Source organism: Electrona antarctica (assembly GCF_951216825.1).
Source record: "Electrona antarctica genome assembly, chromosome: 10".
In the NCBI taxonomy this organism is placed as follows: domain Eukaryota; kingdom Metazoa; phylum Chordata; class Actinopteri; order Myctophiformes; family Myctophidae; genus Electrona; species Electrona antarctica.
In genome coordinates this window covers 25,832,276-25,849,536 of record NC_136791.1, presented here as the reverse complement: position 1 = coordinate 25,849,536, position 17,261 = coordinate 25,832,276, and the positions used below count along the sequence as shown (strand labels likewise).

Genomic DNA, 17,261 nt, shown 5'->3' with positions numbered 1-17,261 from the left:
CGGACCTCATGAAGAACCTTTCATTTCCAGGCAGCCCACGCAAGGCCAGGAGGAGTGCTTTGAAAGGAGGCTTCCCGTTAAGCACAGGAATGTAAATTAGGCAGTTAAAATTAAGAGCTTGAATCTAACTAAAAGAGCATAACATCCAATCTAATTAGGGGAGCGCTTTAATGAGCGGGTAATTAGCTAAGGAGCGGTGCACACAGGGCCTGCATTGTGGCTTGAACTTGTGTGTCGGGCCCTGCTGACTGGGGCACCCTTTGTGTCAGATTAGTCCCCGCCTGGGAAGAATTACCCCTCTCTGAAATATGGTTATATGCCTCGCTCGCTCTATGCCTTTATGTAAGACACCGTTTGGATATCCTTCTGGGGGTCAGCGGGAGGTTTCGGGCCGCTCATCAAGTTAACTTTGGGACGTCTCCCGCGAAATCATCATGCAGCGAGTATAACGGTAACAGTTTAAAAATCATTACAGAGTACAGAATAATGATTAGATCAGAATAAAACCGCTACGGTTTACAATTACATCACCAGGAGGACCAGGACGTATACACACACAGATCATTTGCATGATTAAAACGTATGGTTCAGTATAACATTTTGTCTGCGTTTAGCTGAGATTTAATTGCAGACCAACTTAACCGTATAATCTGAACGTCTTAAGGACAGTTCGTCAAGACTCACGATGATTAACGATGGACACATATTATTGGCTGTTGCACTGATCAAACCCGTGACCTTTTTTTTTCCCGCTCACGGTCCAGGACACCGCACCCGCATGCCAAAATGAAAATCTATCTTTGGCATCAAACACTCCTATTAAAACAAAACAAAACAAGGGCAACAAGCACCAACCAATGAGTGGATCGGTTCAGAGAGAGAGAGAGAGAGAGCGAGTAGACCTATATATATATTTACTTGGTATCTCGACCTCCCAAGTGACTGCAATCAAAAGAGATGAATTCCGGTGTGTGTGTGTGTGTGTGTGTGTGTGCGTGTGTGACAACAACACAGAGACAATACATCAAAAGCGGAGGCCGCCCAAAGCGCACAACGCAGGTTTTCATCAGGCTTCGTTCAGGCCCTGGAGATACCCGTACGCGGCTCACTGCTATAGCGTTAGCATCCTTCTCTCCGCTCCGCCCCTCATCCACTGAGATGTCTCTGACCCCCCGGAACCTTAACAGAGACTGTATTAATTTTCCTGACAAAAATCAATTGGCCAAAAGGGGCCAGGGACTATAGGGAGAAAAGCCTCATTACTGCAACACCCGGCACCATAGGCAGCAAAGCCCACCCTCTCATTGGGAGGGCACGGCTGTTTTTATGGGGTAATAGTTTAACAGGGGGGGGGGGGGGGGGGGTGGGGGGTGCGGGGCAACTGGATGGACAAAAGGATTGTTTGTCCCTCACATGCACCCTGAAGGAGCCGTTCTAAATCAATTGTCACGTGTGTGTCCCGTTTAATAGCATTAGAAAATGAGGACCTAAAGATAATTTTGGGTCTATTTGATATGAATTTATCACAAGGCGTATGAGGCTAATTTGTTTTGAAAAGATGGCATTTTAATTGAGACGTGAAGAGACAAGAAGGGGAAAAAAGGAAAGGGAAAGAAAAAAAAAGTCGAGGCCAATGCAACGCATATGACTGCAAATTCCCAACCATGTGGATGTTTCATTTTTTTTTTTGGTTTTGTCTATTTATATACTGGCTGGCCAAACAGAGGGAAAACATTTCCCCCAAATCAGATTAGGAAACTGTGAGCCTTATGAATTAAAAGACTGTTTCAACGGGAGAGCTGTGGATTTAGACCCAAAGACCTAATAAGTCCTATAGACTTGACAAGAGGGGGAAAAAAAACGAACTAATAGCACAATAAATGTGCTTTATGGACTAATAAAAACGTATATCACAGATCCTGGATGTGACAACACTTGACCATCTGGGGGGGAACGTGTGACGCTGTCACCCTGACAGCTATAGCCTATATGCAGAAAGGCATCGTGAGCAGAGTGGTGGGATGGGGGGTAAAGGCATCGTGAGCAGAGTGGTGGGATGGGGGGTAAAGGCATCATGAGAAAGCAGTGGTGGGAGGGGGGGTTTGGCGTGAGCGCGGTCACTAAGTAGGCTCTATGTGTTTAACCCATTTTGACCTGAGAACAGATTCTACAAATGTCTTCTAAATCCTGACAGTTTTCTGAAAAACCTATGTTTCTACGTGTATGTCAGTTCTTCTCAAACATGTTCATGCTCAAGGACCCCCAAACATGTATGTAATTGGCCGCCGACCCCCATCTGAAAATGTTGCCCCCCCCCCCCCCCCCCAGAAGCAAAGATTTGACTGTAAAACGTTCGCTCTGAAAGAATATATACTCAAAGATTTGCACCCACATTTACACGATTTTTCAAAAATATCAGATCTACAAGCTCATAGACAAAACACCAAAAGGGGTTTCCGCCCAGACTGGGTTAAAATGTGCTGCACAATACCTGCTAATTCTATTAAGTGCTGGTGCGGCGTGGCAGTGTGGTTACGGGGTTGATGTAAATGGACGGTCGGTTGACTAAACAATGCACGAGCATTAGAATAAGGTGATTGGATGACAGAGTGGAGTGGACGAAACCTTAACCCGTTAAGGACGGGAAACGCGATATCGCTTTATGTCGCTTTGGTGTTTAACCACTTTGACCATTATTTAAAACTTCAGCTGTTGAAAAATAGCAGATCTACAAGCTCGTAGATCTGCTATTTTTGAGAAATCGTGACAATGTGACTCAAGTCTTTGAATATATATTCTTATTTCTTTCAAGGCACAATGTTTTTTAACTCTTTGCTTCTTGGGGTCCCTGAAACAACATATTTTCAGATGGTGGTCGGTAGCCAAGTTATATAAGGGGGGTCTTTGACATGAAATAGTTTGAGAATCGCTGATATAGCCTATAGAAACAGAAAACTGATTCAATGATTTAGAAGACATGTTGTAGACTCTGGTCTCGGGTCTAAACGGTTTAAAGCCCGGCCACCCCGGGGCCTTGCCAAGTCCATTATGTGTATTGGAGACATCTTGAGATTCGTCATAGGGAGATGCGAGTTCCGTAGTGGATGGGTGGGGGGGGGGGGGGGGGCACGCCATCGTTTCGTTAGCGCTCCTCATCGTGAGAATGGCTTCCACCTTGCGACACCCAGGTGGAGGTAATGCAATGAAATGAGGCCGTCACCCAAAACAATCTCCCATAAACAGGCCCTCTTTCCAATCTTTGTCTGGGACCTTTGGGCCGCTTTAAGAAGCCATGTGCAGTCAACTTGTTCCAAGGACAGACAGGGTCTTGAATCCTGCAGTACTGTAAAAGTCTACGTGTCAATTTAACTCTTGTAGGCTACACTCTCCTGTGATGGAATTGGTCCATACTGAACATCTTGTTAGATGGGGTACATTTTTACTTGCACCAGCACTGTGGTCGGCTGGACCGAAAGTGGTATGTGTGTATCAATCAAATCAAATGTATTTATATAGCACATTTAAAAACAACTCTCATTGTACCAAAGTGCAATACAATACAATGCAGAAGACAGTCAATAATTAAACGACAGGCAATTAAAACAAAGTAATCTAACGTAGAAAAGTGCAAGTTCATGTGGGGGTTTCAAAGGCTTGTGATTATATAAAAAAAGTTTGAAGTTGTGATTTAAAAGACTCAACGGAGGGAGCAGACCTAACATTGAGGGGAACGCTGTTCCACAGTGCAGGGGCTGCGACAGGCAAAGGCACGGTCACCCCTGAGCCTCTTTTTTTTTTTTTGGGTGCAATATTTAAGAGACCCCTGTCTGCTGACCTGAGGGTCCTGATAGAGGGGGGATAAGATGGGAGGTCGGTGATGTAGCGATCAACGGATAATCCGAAATTACCTCCGAGATAAACTCCGCTAAAGATCGCGGCCATTCTGGGACTCTATGGAGATCGGATGACCGTTTTTCAACTTTGTTTGTTTTCTCTCGTCCGTTTCAAGATGGATGCCGTTTCAGGCCATATACACGCCTGCCATATACACGCCTGCCGTAAACTGACGTCGTTAAAACGTATATTTATGACTAATACAATATTGTAAAACGTATGGGTACGTGTTTCGCTTTAAAGAGATCCAAAAGCCTCTGCAGGGGGCTTTGTCAGCAGACACAATCCGCAGATAAAACATGATTTATTGGGATGATGAATTCCTGATATCGATGGACGATATTTATCGTGCATCCCTAGTATAAAATACATTATTTTAGAGTTTGTTTTCTAGTGCGTATAACTGTATGAAAGCTATATGCGAACATTTGTCTTTTAATTGTGAGGACTAATGAGCGTATTAACCCCACCATTATAAAGATGTTAATAAAATAAGCATTCAATAAAGCATGTGTTCCTGATAACATGGAAACCCCATGTCTTCACGACAGCACATCTGATTGACCTTTTCTGTGCGTGCGTGCGTGCGTGCGTGCGTGCGTGCGTTATCCTGTACGTGATTTGACGGAGGAGGGAACTCCAGGGATTTCTGTGCAATGAGATATAGAGTTGGGAAATCAGGCCTTGGCTTTTTATCTGATGTGCTTTCTGGAAGGCAACGAAACAAGTAGTATGTTGTGATTTTCTATAGTGGATTCAAATGCAAATGTGGCATTTTTATGCATATACTGTAACTGTAGTGTACTGTATGTATGAGAATCACTGTGTTTACGTATTTATATTAGGGGTGTGCATCTCCCTTACGAGACGATTTGATACGTATCGATACGCATGGGCTACGATGCGATTCGGAGACGATACATTTTATATACAGAACGATTCGATTCAGTGCGATACGATACGGTGCGATCTGACACATTAAACCTTTTTTGATTTTTAATTTGAAGCTAGATCTATAAAGAATAGGGTTGGGACTTGAATTGGAGGCTTTGTGATTAATTAATCTCAATTAATCACATTTTATTGATATTTGACCTGAGACAGTGAGAAGCTTTTTTTTCTCAAATGGATTTGGATACGAGTGAATCAATGAATAGTGACTACATACTGTAAGCATAAGCAATGAAATTACAAGGGGAACATGAGAAAACAAATAAAAACAACTTTATTAGGGAAAAACTAAGACTAAGGAAAACAGTGGAATTAGATGGGGAAGCAATGCGCTAGAGGTGGGTTTGAACAAGGGTGGTGGCATGTCTCTGAGTTTTGGGAAGTGTATAGTTTTGACAGGTTCGCCTGCTGTGGACAGTGAAACCCTGACCATTAAACACGGGCAGACGCTAATTGGAATGGAAGCCAAAAACATGACCACGCAAAGACGTGTAGGCCTATAGCTGCTCCAAATGATATTCCCATTCGTTTTTGCGTCTTCCCGTGTGAACGCAACATCGAGTGTGAGGGTTTGGGGAAAGGATGGAAAGTACCATAGTGTTATTAAGGTGAACTCCTCCTAACGCTATGGACCAGAGCTAGACTCGTCAGACACCAACAACACCAATATCAATATCACTTTGCTTGTCCCCGTGGATGGGAAATAAGATTAAAAGGCTATGCGATGGACGCGTGGATTATAAAACCGATGTGTGCAATGATGCAATACATTTGATGACCTGACGAAGATGTAACTGAAACATCGAAACGTTGTCGCTTTTTTACTTGCACCCTGATAATAAAATAAGGACTTAACCCATTTTGGGCGGGAACCCCTTTTGGTGTTTCAAACATGTTATAATTTAGCTATTGAAAAATATCAGATCTACAAGCTCATAGTTGTAGATCTTGTAGAGTTGTAGGTCTGCTATTTTTGAAAAATCGTGAAAATGTGTAGCAAATTTGGAATAGATATTTTTCAGAACGAATGTTTTTAACTTAAATCTTTGCTTCTGGGGGGGTCCCTGGAACAACATATTTTCAGATGGGGGGTCAGAGGCCAATTACATATAATTTTTGGGGTCCTTGACATGACATATTGAGCACCATGCACTGACCTAGAAACATGAGGTTTTTCAGAAAACTGGAGGATTTAGAAGACATTTAAAAAATGTTGATGTCAGGCCTAAATGGGTTGAACTGTCTTGAGTTGCTCCAGTGCCTCCTTTTCTCCTTATGCAATACATTTGTGTCGGATCTGCGTGTGGCATCCCGTCTGACGAGTGGCTTATGCTCGTGTTGTCGCTGCTGGCGCATAGCTAAGAGCGTCATAAGCACTCGCCCGTCCTGCGCTGGAAGTAGCAGATCTACAAGTTCTCTACCTTTCGCAATGCACTATGCGCTTTGGGCTTGTACATCAGTGTTTTTCCCGCAGCTAGTTGAATCGGCTGATTCATAACTTTAGGAACGAACCAACGTCCGATTCAGACGCTATTTTGACCGATCCAGACACACGTATATCGATGTAGTCACATCGTTAATGTTAAAATCGAATACCGATTCATATTAATATTTTGACGCCACTAATTTTTATCCATAGTAATACATGTTTCCCTTAAACCTGCACTATCCAAGTTTCACACATATTTAATTTATTTGATAAATAGTCACTGATGGAAATTTAGGAATAGGAATATGGATCTTAATGGGGTCTTGTTAGACTGTCATTAATATAGAATTGGTGTTCCATCGTAAAACCAGTCAGGGGGCATTTAGAATGCAATTTAGATTGTTAAGTTTAATATTTAGCCTTAACAGGAATACTTTAGATATAGTCAATGTGAGGTAAATGGTAATAATTTAGAAGGATAATCATTAAAAGTAGTTTTAGCCACTTTAAAGATCAAGTAATCAGTATATATCTAGTATAAAACATAAAAGTGATGCAAAGCAGCTCTGGACCGGAGCGCACAGAGGCATAAAGCGGTGTTTTTTAATGCAGTACCTGTCCTGCAAGGCGAGTAGGGGTGATGTGATGGCCCCATACAAAGCCATAAATTAGCATTTCTACGGCCGAGGGTAGCTTCACTAAATGGACCGGCGATTGTCTGTGTGTCCTTGATGGACGAGTTGTCAATGGAATGCAGCACAGCTATTGTTGTCCGGGGAGGTGTTACATTCCATTTCTTTGCCAGCACACTTGATGACAACCAACAACATACACTTTTATTTTGTACTTTCATGAACCACAACTCCACAAGCACTGCACCAGATATAATGGAGCCTACATGAGACAAAAATGTCTTGCCAAAGATACCACAAATGTCTTGCCAAGATACCACAGCTGCTTGTTATGTGCGTAATTTTCCATTGATTTCTAATTGATTTCAGTATAGTTTGGAATTTTGTTAGCTATAGTGTTGTTGGTAGCTCCTCCATAGCTGATAGAAACCTATTTTGTCTCTGTAGAGACCGACAGCAGCAACAGTGACGGACCTCTGGTTCTTCCCTATGGTTCTTCCCCAGCGCGGGTGGTGGTGAGCGGGGGCTGGTGTGATTCCTGCCGGTCAGCCGGTGTAAGCAGTGCCGGTAGCCTATATCCTACCGCACAGGTTTAGGTGTCCTCGCGTCTAAAATAAGTTTACCCTGGCCTGGACAAACTTTTTTCTTTCTCCGGTGCTGCTATTGCTGTGTCTCTGCTTTGCTCAAAGAATAAGGTGACATTGGGGCGTGTGTGTGGTGTTTATACGTCGTCACTGTGAGGGGGGAGGCATTTCACACCAGAGTGTGAAAAGACTCAAACCCCTCTAGATGCACAGCGACGCTGTCTGTCCGCCTTGAGTAGCGGCTATAGGTGGCATATAATTTTAAATAAACTGTTCTCTAGGGGAGGCAGAAACGTAGCCATGGGAGGCGGCTGCCTGCTCTTGCCTTTAGTAGATCCACCACTGCAGTCTAAAACTCTGCCTTGCGGTGGACTACTGGTGATAGTTATGGTACCCACCACTGTGTACTTTTAATATGAGAACTCTGACTGAGAGCCATTGCTGGGATGGTCCCTGACTATATTTGTTCCATGATATAGTGATTTCTTAAGGCTCAAGGTTCCTCAGGCTCAGGCAGAGTTGGGCAACACAGCTTTTTCTGTCAATGGTCCAACTTCGTGGAATGAACTCAAACGCCTTAAAACTGAGCTCCCTGCCATCCTTCGGTCAGTTCAAAGGGATGAATGGAGATCCCGGATGACTGGACGCGACGATGGAAGTCTGAGGACGACCTAGAGAGAAGTGAAAATCTGTGTTTTTTTTTTCACCGCACCGGAACTGTAGTGTTATGAGCGCGTACAGGACACAGTTGTGAACCGTAATCATTATTGATATTAACAGCGAATGTTGGAAAATGTATACATTTCTCTACTGAATAAATACATATATTCCGAATGTGTACCACTTTTTTTTAGAACAGCTGTGATTTATGATTTATTTAGTTTCTATTTCCAGTTAACATCCACTCGTAGACACGTGTGGTCATTCCTCTACTCCACAAACTGGCCACCCAGCACTTTGCTATAGTGGCGTGTGGACAGTAGAGCATTGCCCCCAGAAGTTGCATACTGACACCCTGATGGTGTGTGTGTGCCTGCCTGTGTGTGTGTGCCTGTGTGTGTGTGTGTGTGTGTGCCTGTGTGCCTGCCTGTGTGTGTGTGTGTGCCTGCCTGTGCCTGTGTGTGTGTGTGTGTGTGTGTGTGCGTGTGCGTGTGCGTGTGCGTGCGCGCGCGTCAGGCCTCCCGAGGATTGGCCCGATTCTCCCCCTCATGTAGCACAAGACTGCGGCCGGGGGTTTGCGACCTTGCAGAGAAATTATTACTTTTATGTTTGCTTTATGGCTCATTTTTCACATTAAACGCGGAAAAATCTATTCAGAGGTCACGGAATTCCTGCTTCTTTTCGCCGGGCGGGACTCATCTCCGCAGCCCTCGGTATCGATAAAGCATTCAGCGGAGCAGAGCGCGTGGCCCGATGGACTGGACTGTCCTCCACGCAGTCACTGTTGTTTTCCTCCACGAAAACTCAGACGAAAAATGTCCGTCGACTGCCTTTTTCCACCGACGAAAACTAAATAAACTAAGCTATGATGACTAAACTAAGACTAAATATACTGACGATTTTGTCAACAAATAAAAACTAGACTAAAATGTTAGGAAGGGACTAGTGGACAAGAGATTTTACACTAGGTTGCATGCTGAAAATAGCAGATCTACAAGCTCAACACATTGTGGGCTTGTAGATCGGCTATTTTCACCAATGTTCCCCAAACCTTTTCATGTCAAGGACCCCCAAAATAACACTATTTAGCCCGTGTTGGTGAGTTTAACATTGTTTAATGCAATCAGACAGGACTTTTCTGTTTGGATGAATGGGCTGTCAAGGCCAGAAAGTAGTTGTTTGCCACTCAGTGGCGATGATGTCATGTGCATACCCTCTATAGGGACTGACTCGGGGGGGGGGGGGGGGGGGAGGGGGGTGTTCCGAACTGTCAACCACCACGCGTTCGCCCATGGACCGTGCACCACGAAAATACTGAGTTGTTAACACTTATACCGCCATTGGCCGAATTCTATGTCAATTAAAGCTCATTATTTAATAAAACCCTCAACGCCATTGCCGTAGATCAATGGCAATTGCGCTTTTATAGCGCTTTCGATCGATCAAGTCATAATGCTACTTACGTTAGCATCGGGTTGCTAGCTGGTGCTCTCAATAACACAGGAAAATCATCTTGACCATAATCACTCATTCTATCTGTTTCTTTCAATCGCCTGTATTGCTTGTCCCAGATCTCAAAACAAGGTTTATTCCACGGCCCAGAGCAGACGATGTGATCCTTCTGCATCATGTTAAAGCAGCACCCGCGGCAAACATGGAATGATACAGCATCGTCACACAACCCAACATAAGTTAACAAAATCCGGTCTAGCTTTTTGGCTCTTCAAAATAAGAGCTGAACAGGGAAAAATGCTGGCGTGAATTATATCATTTGTCAATAAATGCTAACGCTGTAAGTGTTAATTTAACTCTTGAGCGTGTACAAAAGTAACAATTGGGTAATGCATGTACATCTTGGGCTCTACACTTCCTCTGCCAACATGGGGAGGGAAGCGGACTGACCTCATGCTTCCTTCTGTGCATGTGGAGTCCAAGCTGCTTCTTTTCACCTGACGGGGGGGAGGGGGGAGTTTCCCCGGCCGGACGTATAGCACGTGGAAGGAACACGTTATTCCTACCAGTTCCTTTTCCCTCCATCAGGCACCCCGGCTGGCCAGGGGGAGGAGGTATAGAGAGTAGAGACCAGTTCCTTTCCCCTCCATCAGGCACCCCGGCTGGCCAGGGGGAGGAGGTATAGAGAGTAGAGACCAGTTCCTTTCCCCTCCATCAGGCGCCCCGGCTGGTCAGGGGGAGGCAGTATAGAGACCAGTTCCTTTCCCCTCCATCAGGTGCCCCGGCTGGCCAGGGGGAGGCAGTATAGAGACCAGTTCCTTTCTCCTCCATCAGGTGCCCCGGCTGGCCAGGGGGAGGCAGTATAGAGACCAGTTCCTTTCCCCTCCATCAGGTGCCCCAGCTGGCCAGGGGGAGGCACTATAGAGACCAGTTCCTTTCCCCTCCATCAGGCGGGGTGCCTGATGGAGGGGAAAGCCCCTGGCCAGGGGGAGGTAGCTTAGAGCAGTGGTTCCCAAAGTGGGGTCCTTGAGGGAGTTCCAGGGGGTCCCCAGCTCAATGATAGTTTGGAACCAAATGGACCTTTATGGTTCTGTAACTCTGAGAGTGTACAAATGGAAGCAAATGGACCCATTGCACCATTTGGTTCCATGTGTACACTCTCAGAGTTAAATTAACATTGATTTTACAATATAAATTGGGGTCCCAGAGATAGAAATGCAATTAAATGGGGGTCCGTAGCCTAAATGCATGTAAAACTGGGCGTCCTTGAAATGAAACGGGTTGAGAATCACTGCTAGAGCCATACAAATCTTCTCTAATGGGGGTCCCTGGCATATATTTTTCAAATGGGGGTCCGCAGGATAATTAGTGTCAATTTGGGGGTCCTTGACATGAAAAAGTTTGGAAACCACTGGTTTAGAGACCAGGACACATACACACCTGCGCCGTACACACACACACACACACACACACACACACACACACACACACACAGAGAGAGAGAGAGACCACTTGGTGTCATTGAGACTTGTCCTTTTCCTCCCGAGCCGCGTCGGGCCCGGCCGGCCCAGCCCGGCCCGGCCCGACGCCACACGGCGATAAGAGATAGCATTGCCAGAACGAGTCATAAAACGTTGGCTTTTATGGCTCTGTTATTGTCTTTCCGTCTACAATTATAGTGATTACTCATTCCCCCCTTTACCTCCCCGGTCGGCCCTCGCGGCCGCACTTAATAGACTGCATTTTACTAATGGAAAATTAAGTAGCGGCCGTGGCAGCGGGGGTTTATAAATATGTAAAATATACTTTTAATTATTTCAAGTGAGTCTGGCAGCTAATCAATAAAGTGGCACGTGACAAACATACGCTTGCCACGGGGCTATTGTAGAGCTACTGGTAAAAGATAAGCATGGCCTGTCAGCGCAGCCCGCGGCCCCTAATGAATATTTTGAGCCTGTCATGTAGTGAGACAAATGGATTAATTGTGCCCTGCTAATATAATAGGTTCTTCATGAAGAGAGGAGAGGGAGAGGAGAGGAGAGAAGTGGAGAGCAAGGGAGAGAACACGAGCAGCAGCAGCAGCTGCTAGGTTTTGAACCCTGACGTCAAATAAATATTTATTAGGGGTTTTGGGGGGGGTTAAGTAGATTTTTGTGATTACACAGATAGCCACTTAGCCACGGTTGTTTATTCATTTATTTGGAAAGTTGATTAATGACAAATTGCTCGATGTCATATTAATTCTATTTTTGGCCCGTCTCGCTCACCGCGGGGGGCATCCGCGGAGCAATCGATGTGTCCCCGGCCCCGCCGCGGGAGAAACGGATGGCGTTTCTAAATGAATGTGGCTACAGTACTGTTGCACACGGCTAGAAGTAATGGAGGGTTTTTGTGAGGTTAAGAGTTTTTGTTGTGTATTGCACAGAACGGGATGTCTTCTACAGACACAATGTCGTGTTGTATCACAAATCAACAGTTTTTCCATAATGCCACGTTATAAGTTTATAAAGATGATCTAAGGTTTGTTTGTGATGACATGATTCAGGGGGAGAAGTACACATTGGATACTCTTTTTATTTGTGTTTTGTTTTTTTTCTTCTAAGATGCTAACAATATAAAATTTGGCCTTTTTTAATTTTGTTATTTCACTGCTTTTACGTTTTTAGGATTTGGCACATAATATTAAATAGGATGTTATTTATTTATATATATTTTTTTTAATTACTAACCGTATAGTACTGAAAAATCATTAATGGCACTCTGCCGTATAGTTCTTTATTCACGTTTCTCCCCCAAATTTGTTGTATCTCACCTTATCTCAAAGTCTAGTCTGATGAATTATACCACTAGACAACAATTAGCACAGCCCCGCCATTTTGACAAATTACGCTCCCTCCCCCCCCCCCTCCTTTTCCTTCTCTCCGTCTCTCACTCAGCCGTCCGTCCGTTGGCAGTTTGAGGTGAAAGAGAACATAAAGACAAGTGAGCACAAATGAGCGCATGCATGAGGCGGGCCTTCCTTCCTGGAAGCCGTCCTCTCGCGGTGGGAAGCGGTGACCTTGAGTCCTCCCTTGGACTGATGCTGTCCCCCCCCCCCCCCCCCCTGTTCCCTGTCCTCAGTCGGAGGGAGGGAGCGTGATGGGACGGCGGGGGGGGGGGGTTGGGGTCACCAGCCGCTGTTCTCATCAATTAAATGTGCGACAGTGTTTTCCGTTGGCTGAACTTCTATGTCAAGGAGATGGGCAGGACCTCATGTTTGTGCTTTTGACAAATCAGCAAATGTTTAATCTCAAAGATGTGCCGGTGCTCATAAATAATGCAAAGGGGGGGGGGGGGGGACCCGAACTCTCTCTCTCTCTCTCTCTCTCTCTCTCTCTCTCTCTCTCTCTCTCTCTCTCTCTCTCTCTCTTCCCCCCCCCACTGCCAGGGAGGAGGGGTGTCTGTGTCCTGCTGTCTCAAAAGAAAAATAAATAAAAAATCAAACAGAAAAAGGCCTTTAGACTAAATAAATCCTCAGACCTTTTCGTCATCCACACACAGTCTCCTCCCTACTTTGATTGGATAATATACACTTCCATCCTCATCCTCTTCTTCGTCTCAATCGTACCTGACCCTGCCTGGCGTCACATGACTGCTCAGACCGGCTTTGTATCATAACTCTACTTCATGGACATTTTTCATCCTTTTCTCTCTCTCTCTCTCCCTTCCCGTCTTCCTGCCTTGTTGCTCGTCTTGTACTTCTCATTTATAACATGGTATAGTCTCGCGTGGCTAGACGTGTTGCCTCTCGCAATTTTCAAATGCTTCCATCATACAGTCTGGACAGTAACGGAAAGCTCTGTTCATGAGCAAGCGATAAAGCGCTCCCCCACTTCTGTTTTGTCTTTAGAGTGGCGCAGATTTCTCCTAATATAAATGGAAATCATCTAAGCATGTATAGCTCGCTGCTTAGCAGGAATGTAAATTAAAAAAAAAAAAGTGAACGGAAATGCCAGCGTCCTATCTCGTATTTTCAGAGGTCTAGTTCCACACATAGCATTCGGAGATGGTGGAATAGTTGCGAGACTAATGACATGGTGACTGTTTCATGTCTACGTAATGTTATTCACTCCCCCCCCCCCCCCCCCCCCTTCACCTCCCTTGTGAGCTTGTAGATCAGCTATTTTCAGCATGCAACCAAGTGTAAAATGACGTATACTGGATCTCTTGTCCCTTCCTAACATTTTAGTCTAGTTTTTATTTGTCGACGAAATTGTCAGTATATTTAATCTTAGTTTTAGTCATTAGTTTTCATTTAGTTTCGATTTGTTTTTTGTCAGTGAAAAAAGGTAGTCGACGAACATTTGTTGTCTTAGTTTTAGTCGACGAAAACTGCATGGCACGGTGTATATTATGTGAGAGTTGTGTGGCTGGCTGTGCCAACGGCAGATTTATCCCGAGGCGAAGATTCTGCCATCTCTCAAAGACAGAGGATTGAGGTCGGCGGCTTTGCCTCCGTTTGGCCCCTAAAATGTAAAGAGGGCGACAGAAAGCAGAGTGTAGTGGACTGTGAACCGCATCAAATCCCCCTCGCGGGGTGGCGGCGCAACTTCCTCACCCCTTCCCACACGCTTTGAGTGGCTCGTCTGCCCAACTGGGAAAGTTTCCCCCGATTGTTCGCCGGGGGGGGGAAATTAAGTTTTTAAGCCTATTGAAGGTGATCTTTTGCTCATTCAAAAAGTCCATTTGAATGTGTCCTTTTTTTTTTTGAAAGGCTCAGATAATTGATTCTCCATATTAGTGGTGAAGAATGGTGCTGCACAGCACAGCGGCCTGGTCCATGTTACTGTACTGCCAGCAGTTTGCACCTGTTGTGTTGGTCATACAGTACTGTACTGTACTGCGGTACTGATGTTTATGACTTCCAGACCAATGTCAGAGTTGTGAGACATAATGGTAGATGTAGAGTGTGATCTTCTGCCTGACGTGTTCATGTGTTTCTGTCTGCGTTTGACATGCTAGATAGATAGAGAGAGAGACAGATACAGACGGATATATACAGACAGATAGATAGATAGATACAGATAGATAGATAGATAGATAGATAGATAGTGGGACACTATACTAATGCACTGCCCATCTCTCTTCCTGCAGGCTCTTGGAAGTATCTACTTTATCCACGAATCTTTGAAAAACATCCAGCAGTATGATTTCAAAGGTAAGCCGGTCCTCATTGCACGCATGCACGCACACACACACACACGCACGCACACACACACTCATCCCAGCCTGCATATCACACACATACCCAAGGCTATTGCAGGGCTATTCCCCCACTTCCATCAGAAGCCAGAAGGGTAAGATAAGATTAGCTTTGAGGATAATGTAAAAGGAGCCGGCGGTTAGAATGTGTAATGCTTATTAATATTGGGATTTAATTCGTGAGATTTCGGGGCGGGCGGTAATGGGCGCGTGTGTGCGCTGCGAGGTTATTGGACAGTTACGGCGGTCTCATCAGCCTGCCGTGTCAGAGGGCCCACGGGTGCGACCACCGCGCTAATTAAAAAGGGGATATAGATGTTGAGGCGCCTCGTCTCGCTATTACACCCGAGTCAGCATTAAGCACCGTTCACCCCCAGTGAAGGACAGGGCAGGGGGGGGGGGTCCACCCCTTGACGCACGCACGCACGCACACTTGAACCATTTATTTATGTCCACACAAAGGAGATGCAAATACTATAGGTGCATTTTAGAGTTACACTCTCAAAATCGTGGTATGTGTTCAGGGTGCAATAGGCATGTCACTCAGCACTCTATGGCCATATATGAGCATATATGGCATATGGCATTATAGCAGAGACACCACAATACTTTGCCAGCCTTTTTTGCCTCCTTTTTGGGCATCCCAAGTTGTCCAACTGATTGTTAGAGGGTGCTGTACTGTATGCCCTCTAGGCTCCCAAATATAAAGACACGCATAAACTGGTAATTATTTGGAGAAGTTTCAATTTGAGTAAAGGAAACTTCTTGGAGAGATCAAAGGCAAGCGCACCACCACCACGTGGTAGTGCCGCACAATTAATCGGGGAAAAAAGTTTGAGATCTAGATTCAGACACCTATGAAATTTCAATTCCTAAATTTGAGCAAGAATCGTGGAACAACTGTCATGATTTAGAAGGCATGTGTTGACCCGTCCTCAGGTCTAAATAGAATATGTGACCAAATTTGACTGAGGGACTGCCATTGGATTTTTTCATGTCATGTGAAAGCAGGGAATCATGGCTTCAAATTGACATATTGGTTGTTCAGTTTGACCCACCAGTTTTGAGATATGGCTTATAGAGTAAATGTCTTGCAGAACAGCGAGTTGAGAAAACAGGCTTGAAAGGTTCACTTCTGTGGTCTCTAACATTACACCTAGCTACATGTTTAAGCATTTATTTCATATTTACGATTTGAGCTCTGACACTTATTTCAGACATGCATGTGAAGAGTCTGCCTGTGCTATTAACTCATTTTTCTCCTCTAGTGAAAAGCTGGAATTTGCGCGATGGCAGGCTCTCAGTCAAATCTGGTCACATGTTGAGAATCGTGGTCCCATTTCTTGTGGAGGAAAATCCAGATTGACATTTTGAGCAGCACTGCCACATCACGTGGCTCTGTCTGTGTCCTGTAAAAGTGCTGTGGAAAAAGATCTGTTGCTTCCCCTTCTTGGCATCGGGTCAGCTGCGTTTCTCGTCCTCACCAGCAGGTGGAGCAGTTGTCTGAGGGAAGCTGTGGGGGGGCGGGGGGGTGGGGGGGGTAGTCTCAAATCTGCTGGCATTAAGGAGTTTCTTCTGACTCTCTCAAAAAAAGATTCATCTTCTTCTTTTTATAATACCTCCTTTCTCTTACACCAGTAGTTCTCAACCAGTGGGGTTCCAGGTGGTCCCCAGCTGTATGATGGAGATTGCTAACCAAATGGACCCTTAAAGATGTTTAACTCTTGGTTTCATTTTACACTCAAGAGTTAAACATAATATGCATTGCTTAAGTTAATGTACAAGAAGTCTTAGATACACAATTAGAGAATGTAGAGGAATTGTCATTTTGATCAACCGTTTACCATGTTATCTCTCCTAATGGCATATACCAACATCAATACAGAATGGAGATGTGGACATAATTATTCTTTAGTTTTGGGTCTGAGAGGCTAAATCTCATCAAATGGTGGTCCGTGGCTCAAATGCTGAATACATAATGGGCCTTGATATGAAAAGGGTTGAAGACCACTGCCTTACACTCATAACTCCCCCCTCCCCTCTCTCTCTCTCTCTCTCCCCCCATATAGCCAAGAAGTTCAGGAAAGTGGTTGGGAAGGAGAGCTGCAGCTCAGACACACTAGAAAGCACACCCATGCTGGAGAAGGAGAAGTTTCCCCAGGACTACTTCCCAGAGGTGGGTGTGTGTGAACGTTTGCTCATCCTGCCACTTAATTCATTACTCCCATTGGCCACCGTGTTGTCGACATGCACGGACGACAGCTGTCCGTTTTAAAGGCTTTGGCCGACTTGGATTGACGGGCGTAAAAACATGAAGAGGTGAAAAGTGTCATTAGACAGATCATATGGCCCTCGTAACCTTTCAATAGAAAGTAAATAAAGTTGCTGAATTAGTCCAATTTGGCAGTGCTATTTATT

The 17,261-nt window shown here is 44.9% G+C and overlaps 1 protein-coding gene across 3 annotated transcripts in view; it reads left to right on the top strand.

Annotated features, from left to right (window-relative positions):
* inpp5a (inositol polyphosphate-5-phosphatase A) overlaps positions 1 to 17,261 on the top strand; it is a 244,203-nt gene that overhangs the window by 121,964 nt on the left and 104,978 nt on the right. For all 3 annotated transcript variants that reach the window (XM_079511579.1, XM_079511580.1, XM_079511581.1), the window contains 2 exons: positions 14,736 to 14,799; positions 16,913 to 17,019. In XM_079511579.1, coding sequence (XP_079367705.1) covers positions 14,736 to 14,799; positions 16,913 to 17,019 — 171 coding nt within the window. The remainder of the gene's footprint in view (positions 1 to 14,735; positions 14,800 to 16,912; positions 17,020 to 17,261) is intronic.